This window comes from Lipotes vexillifer, unplaced genomic scaffold (assembly GCF_000442215.2).
Source record: "Lipotes vexillifer unplaced genomic scaffold, Lipotes_vexillifer_v1.1 scaffold49, whole genome shotgun sequence".
Classification (NCBI taxonomy): Eukaryota; Metazoa; Chordata; class Mammalia; order Artiodactyla; family Lipotidae; genus Lipotes; species Lipotes vexillifer.
This window is the reverse complement of record NW_006790551.1, coordinates 5661472-5668533: the sequence shown is the minus strand read 5'-3', so window position 1 is coordinate 5668533 and position 7062 is coordinate 5661472. Positions and strand designations below refer to the sequence as shown.

Below are 7062 nucleotides of genomic sequence, written 5' to 3'. Positions count from 1 at the left end.
GGGTGCGCGCTGCGAGCGGACGGCAACCAGATGGGAGCAGACGCCGGTCCTCGTGGTGAGAGGGGCCTGGTGCAGGGGTGGGGTGGAGGCCGAGTGCAGCTGCAGGGCGTCGAGGAGAGGGGGTGGAGAGAAGAACGCCACCGCGTTCTTCCGGGAAGCCTGGCTGGGTAGGAGAACAGAGATCGGGCTGCGGCTAAAGGGGGTGGAGGAATCAAGGGGACGTTTGTTTCCGTTTAGTTTGAAAAGATGAGAGAAACTACAGCACGCTTGCGAGGGGATCTAGTCGGGAGGGAGAAAACGCTAAGGCGTGAGAGCGAAGCGAGGGTTAGAGGAGCAGGACCTGGCCGGGCAAGAGGCGGGCCCAGGCGGGCTGGTGGTCTGATGGTGCAAAGATGAGAGAAGTCTAGTGGTTTCTCTGTTCTCAGTGGAGTGAGGCGAGGACACGGGATGAGTGAGGAGCGGGAAGGGTGTGGGCAGTGTAGGAGGAGAGAGCATGAGAGAAATGGTTGTTAGGGCGGGAGAATACATTTGAAGGGAAATGCAGGACTGCGACGCTGAGAGTCCATTAGGGCACGCGTTCTAGGTGGGGTGACGGGGCCGCGTTGTGGAAGCGGGGGGGGGAGGCTGAAGGGAGAGAGACAGCGCCACAGGAGGGGAGCCTGGGCAGCGGTGGGAAACGTCGCAGCGTCAGTCCACAGCCTGGGGCGCTAGTCCTGCCTCCACCGACCCGGGTCTGCACGTTTCTCTCTCTCTCGTAAATTTAAGCAGTGAGAGAAGTAATGCTGGCCTTCACCGCCCGCAGCCTGCTGTTTTGGTATTTACCGTGAACCTGAGCGACTCGGTGCCCATGTGGCTGTTGTGGGGACAGCCCCTCCCCTGAATGGTAGCGTCCGGAGGGGAAGACAGTACAACCTATAGTCCCCGAGGGAGACGGACGTAGCGGACGGTGTGTCCGGGAGGTGGTGGTGGGGAGGACAGGCCACAGCCCCAGAGGCTGAAGGCGCCAGCCTGGCAGGGCACGGAAATGTCTCGACCGCTTTTTCAATCCTTTTTCTTTACCTATTTGCTGCCCTGTGGAAGCAGGCGAGAAGGGCAGCGAGTGGGCCTGGGGGGCAGCCTCCACCGGGCTGGTGGCCGCACTGCCCGACGTGCAGAAGGCCGCTTGGATCACTTCAATGGCTTCGGTGTAGCCCATCTGCCTCAGGGCCTCCACCAGCTCTTTTATTGTCCCCCCAGAGACCTGCGAGACAGAAATGAAGAAAGAGGGTGTCTCTGTGTTCAAAGCTGTGCTGGGACAAGCAGGCAGGCTGTGAACACGACAGCACGCCCCTTCCCCTGAGACAGCCGGCAGCCTGGGAGGTTGCTCTCAGGGCAGAGAGCAACTAAAAGATACGCTGTCTTTGAATCAAGTTTCCTGTTTCAGCTCACAGACCACTCAGGAAATCACGGAGAAGCACTTTATGGTAAAAGCAGAGAAAGTGCTGAGGCAGTAAAACTCTACCCAGAGGGAAGTCTGCCCCATATCCCTGAAGCTCTGGAAACCACTGAGAAACGAGCTGATGATGAACTTTGCCACAGAAAGTAATTTCACCCCATGTTTTTCTACCTTTTCGTTTTAGAAAGGAAAGCATCACCAGGTAATGGCTCCGCAAGGAGTCACGTCACTGGTTCCATGTGCTGACATGCGATCAAGGCATGTTCTTGGGGAGGGCAAGGCATGAAGGTTGATTACAGTCTTTCGTCTTTGTTCAGCGAGATCAAAGTTCTGTGACCATCCTGACACTCTAAGTAGCATTTCTGCAGCAAGTCTCAAGGTGTCTGAAAACAGCCAAGGTGGGTTTCCTGCTGTCCTGGGTCAACCCTCCCAGGACACGGGTAATGACTGATTCTCTTCCTCAGAGTTAAGGGAGAAGGAAAGGGATTATGCTCCGGCCAATGCTGTTAACAGAGCAAAAAAGTCAGATAAACGCGGTCAAAGTCGTAAGAGAACGTGTTACCTCGTAGTTGTCCATGAGAGTTCTGGAAGGAGCAGGACTCAGCCGGAAGGCATTATTTAGTATCCCCAAACCTAATTTCTGTGCCAGAGTAGCCCAGTTTTTGTCTGGATCAGGAATTTCCAGCAACTTGTAGAGCTGCAACTTCACATCTTCAGTCAGCTGTTTCATGTCTCCTGAAGAGAATAAGGAAGAAACATGACCGTCCTAACCGACCAGAGAGGCTCCGGAGGGACGGATCACTGCCTCACCGCTCACCCTCCCGCCCCGGGGAAGCAATCACGCTCCTTCACTTGGAAGTCAGCAGCAGCCCAGGCTGTTGTAATTTACAGCTGGACCTTCTCTGTGGCACCCCTCCAGGGTCTCCTGATTCTGAAAGAAGCCCCTGTGCCTTTCACAGCACACCCTGACCCCCACTTCAGTGACAGGGTGGAGATGACACTGGCTCAAAGAACCCACTTCTCCCACAACTCACCTTGTGCCAGTAAATCGTCAGATGTAAACTCTGGCTCATAGGGTTTCCCATTTAATATGTCAAATACCTGTTGGGAAGAAAAGCACAGGGAGATGTTGCACATTAAAGGGACCATGAGGGAAATCTGCTTCTCTGTAATATAAAGGACTCGTCGTGTCCTCCTCAGGAGGGGCCAGGACCCCAAAGACGGAGGAATGGGAAGAGGGGTCAGTACCATCGCCCGGGAATACGCGTGCCCTCTGGGGGGCTCTGGGCCTGGGAGGCTGTGCTCCGCGGGAGCCGCCTGAGGTGGGGAGGAAGACCCAACCCAGCCTCACACAGAGCCAAGGCCACGGCCCTGCTAAGGGGCAGAGGCAGTCTAGGCCACCCAGTCAGTCACGTGTCGTCAGCGATGTTCCCTGAGAGCTAGGGAGGGGGCTGAGCTCACGCTGAGCTGTGAAGCTGGGCTCTGCGGCTGCCCCTCCTCCCTAGTGAAAAAGGCTTCTGAGAGCGAGTTTTACGAACATGTTCAAACTGAGGTGTACAAACGCTCAGAGGGCTTGGGGTCAGCCTCCTGGCACCATCCACATTTTAACTGCAGGGCCAGAAAAGTCTTAGGTTAAAAGGGAGGAAAAAAACAAAACTGCATAGCTCTGGGGGCTGTTCTGCACTCTCTGCAGTCACCCGGTGGCTGGCTGACCTGGGCGAGGACCACATGGGGTCACTGAAGTGGGTTATCTTTGTGTTCTGTGGTGAGGCTTCTGGGAAAACCAGGCGTTCAACGTAAAGAGAGCCGTGTGGTCTCTCCACCAGGGTCACTCAGCTCAACCCACGCGGCCCGTGAGGGGCAAGCGAGCAGTTTTGGACAGGGAGCAGCACCTGGCCCTGCAAAGGGTTAATATTCAGGTGGGCCACCCACCTCCTCCCCCTGGCTCCCCTCCCTGCGCCCAAAAGACCCAGTAACTGCTTTCACCTTCAGATCTCAGGTCAGCAGAGTTCCGAGGAAAGCTTTAAGGCTGTTTACTTGGTTTACATTTGTGCAGATCCTCAGAAGCAGCCCCATTTCTTTTTATGTTCAGAAATCACTTACCGAAGTTCAAGCCAACCGTAACATTTATCCTGGCTTCAGAAACTGAGATGGGAACGACTGTGGTGTAAGTTCAGAGTGGGTAACCTGTAATGTGAATTTTGTGTTTCTCTCATCTAACTCTGATCTGATTAGGCACATACTTTTACACTCAGAACTCTGCTGACCTAGATCTTTCACAGATAGGCTTTTCAAGATAAATACAGCTCTTGACAAGCAGACTTTCTTAAAAAATAACAGGCATGTGCTTTGGGGAGTAAAGACCGAGGAAGGCCACCTGCTCTGACGTCCCTGGACCTGCAGCTCCCTCAGGAGCAGCCAGCACACGGGCGGAGCCGCACTCACCTGCCAGCTGGTGGCCATATCCAGAGGAGTGGTTCCTGGCAGGACTCCTTCATCCTCTCCATCCTCATCCCGAGAGTCATCCAGGTCGTACAGAGGCTCAAAGTTCTCCACCAGGGGATCTGCTCCTGCGAAGTCAAGTTACACAGCATTAGGTAAACCCACCTCTTGTCAACTTCTAACTGCCTGCAAGGGTCAGAGTCTATGAATAGATAAAAACATGTTTATTTATAAGCATATAAAACAAATCTTCTACTGAAATATCCAGAAACCTGCTTTTAAACTTAAAAATTTAAATTTAAATAAGTTCTAATGCATCTTGACTGTAAAGGTGACTGCAGATACCCCATATGGCCGAGGACACTTTCAAAAACAAAAGACCTGGAACACGCTGACTCTCACATTTAACGCTATAGGATAGTTTTCAAGTGAACGATGCATCCTTAAGCTAAGGACTGACGGCAGCAGTTTACAGGGACCAGGGTGCACGCTCAGGATTAAGGTCCTAAATGTTCAAATTGATACGCAGCACCGCGCGTTTCTCAGCCTCTTCACCTGCTTGCTCAAAAGAGCAAAGCTGCTTGCTGTCTGGTGCCAACCTGTTCCGCTTTATTCCTGGGTACGGCACTGATCCTTAAACGCAAAATGCCAAGAAAACCTTCTGGTAGGATGAAAAAGTTAGGGCCAATCTTGGAAAATCTAGTCTGTTCCTTAGCCAGCAGCAAGAAACACCTGAAGTGACTCAAAAATTAAGGCTAGAGTTAACTTCTCAAAGGCTTAGAGAGACTAGTTTTATTCAGAGAGTGTTTAGCTTGCTGCCTGATCAACAGTAGGAAGTTCAGCACACTCCCCTTTTGGAAAGAGACCTTGTTTTAGTCTTGCTGGGAGGACGTTTGACTTTTGACAACTTCAATAATAGAGAGTGCCTAACGAGAGGATCTGCATGCCACTTCTTACTCTGTTCTCCCAGCTGCAGCCTGATCTCTGGGGCAGTAAGTGTCACCCAACCACGGAAACAGTAGAGAAACTAGGATGAACAATTTGCAGGACCAAAGATGGAGAAGCTGGGGCTTCCCTGGTGGCGCAGTGGTTGAGAGTCCGCCTGCCGATGCAGGGGACGCGGGTTCGTGCCCCGGTCCGGGAGGATCCCACATGCCGCGGAGCGGCTGGGCCCGTGAGCCATGGCCGCTGAGCCTGAGCGTCGGGAGCCTGTGCTCTGCAACGGGAGAGGCCGCAACAGTGAGAGGCCCGCGTACAGCAAAAAAAAAAAAAAAAATGGAGAAGCTGAACTAGGTCTGTTCCTTAAGTGATCTTCTTCATGACTCTGAGCTCAGGACTAGGTTTTTTGTTTTTAAATTTTGTTTATTTTTGTCTGCGTTGGGTCTTCGCTGCTGCGTGTGGGCTTTCTCTAGTTGCAGTGACCGGGGGCTACTCTTCGTTGCGGTGCGCGGGCTTCTCATTATGGTGGCTTCTCTTATCGTGGAGCCTAGGCTCTAGGTGCACAGGCTTCAGTAGTTGTGGCTTGAGGGCTCTAGAACGCAGGCTCAGTAGTTGTGGCGCGTGGGCTTAGTTGCTCCCCAGCACGTGGGATCTTCCTGGACCAGGGCTCAAACCCGTGTCCCCTGCATTGGCAGGCAGAGTCTCAACCACTGCGCCACCAGGGAAGCTCAGAACTAGGTTTTTCTTCTGAGTTTCTTCATTTATACACTGGAGAAACTGCTACTTGCTACTCCTTTCATGGGATACTGAGAATTAGAAAGCATTCTTGGAAGGGTCAGGGCTTCTCGTCTGAAGGCATTTCTTAATTATAACCAGTGACTCCCCACACTATTCATACACACTGCAATCATCGTCTCTTGTTCACGGGAACGGCAACTTGACAAAGGAGGAAAGAAAAGGCTGCTGCTTATTCGGGATGTGATGTCAGAAAAATGTAGTGCTGCCAAAGAAAAGGTTCTTATATTTTTCTGGCCTCAGTTTTTGTAGAAGGTATTTACTCTTTTCTTGAATTTGTGAAGCATTTATTTTCTAAAAAAATCTTAATAACCTCTGAGGTAAATCACATATGCCAGGACAGGCTTGAGATACCAATTCCATTAAACATTTTTTGAGGTTCTAAATACACAAGGCAGTAGAGATTCAAGGATGAGCAGGAATAATTTTTCTATATTTCACAGGAAGAGAGGATTGAATTGGAATAACACCTTCAAATCCTTCAGCAAAACAGGGGACAGAAACACAGCAGAGAGAATGGAGTCTGGAAGTTCATGATGACGAGGTGTGACTCACAGCTCTGCCCCTTACTGGGGCCCTGGGACCGGGATGCAGAAGTCTCTCTAGTCTGTTTCCTTGGCTATGAAATTGGACTAATAATGGGATTTGTCTCAAAGGGTTATTGTGGATTAAGTAAGACTAAATGAGACAGTGCATGTGAAGTGCCTAGCCCAACAGAAGCTAGTGATTTTTAGTGCCTGGCACATGACAGTACTCAACACACGGCCCATTTGTTTTTTCCTATTACTTTCGCTTCTCAGGGACCTTTCTTGCAAAAGGAAGGCTTTAAATCATTTCTTATACCAATAAACTTTTCCTTCTGAGAACTTGTGACATGACCTGAGGTGGATACCGCTCCGAATTCTACAAGGAATTCGATTCAACGTTAAGAAGATCTCTTGTCATGGGAGTCAATGAAGACAACTCACATCCAAAACAAACAGGTGAACTGGAGAGTAAAAACTAACCTGACTGTCAGCACGAAGCCCAGGATTACTAGTCCAAACAGTGCCTTTACGGCAGTTGAATGTGATTTGCCAGAGAACTTTTATTTACTTGTGCCTTTCTGCAGTGGGTCTGTGGCTTAAGAAGGTGGCATGGCTGCTCTACTGAGGCTGGGTTTGCATTCCTGATGACATTTTCCATCACTGACCGCCAGGCTGCCTTACCTGCTGCCTTGAGAAGAGCTGCCAGCCTCGTGGACCCTCTCCCGGCTGCTATGTGCAGGGGTGTAGTTCCATCATAGGTGGTGCTGTCTACATGGGCATCACCCTAAAATCCCCCCACACAGAAAAGGGTTAGTCCAAGGTTCTCTCGCCCTTTTGTCCCCGCCTCCCCCTGTGTGCATGGCTCCCCAGGTCATATTACCAGCCCTGTTGCTATTTTGGGCAGGCTCTGCCATTGAAGAAATC

At 51.3% G+C, this 7062-nt stretch overlaps 1 protein-coding gene across 3 annotated transcripts in view; it reads right to left on the bottom strand.

Moving 5' to 3' along the window:
• NFKB1 (nuclear factor kappa B subunit 1) overlaps window positions 1–7062 on the bottom strand; it is a 125179-nt gene that overhangs the window by 2738 nt on the left and 115379 nt on the right. For all 3 annotated transcript variants that reach the window (XM_007463813.1, XM_007463812.1, XM_007463814.1), the window contains 5 exons: window positions 6820–6922; window positions 3881–4005; window positions 2470–2536; window positions 1998–2170; window positions 1060–1240 (listed from right to left, as the gene is read on the bottom strand). In XM_007463813.1, the coding sequence (XP_007463875.1) occupies window positions 1060–1240; window positions 1998–2170; window positions 2470–2536; window positions 3881–4005; window positions 6820–6922 (649 nt within the window). The remainder of the gene's footprint in view (window positions 1–1059; window positions 1241–1997; window positions 2171–2469; window positions 2537–3880; window positions 4006–6819; window positions 6923–7062) is intronic.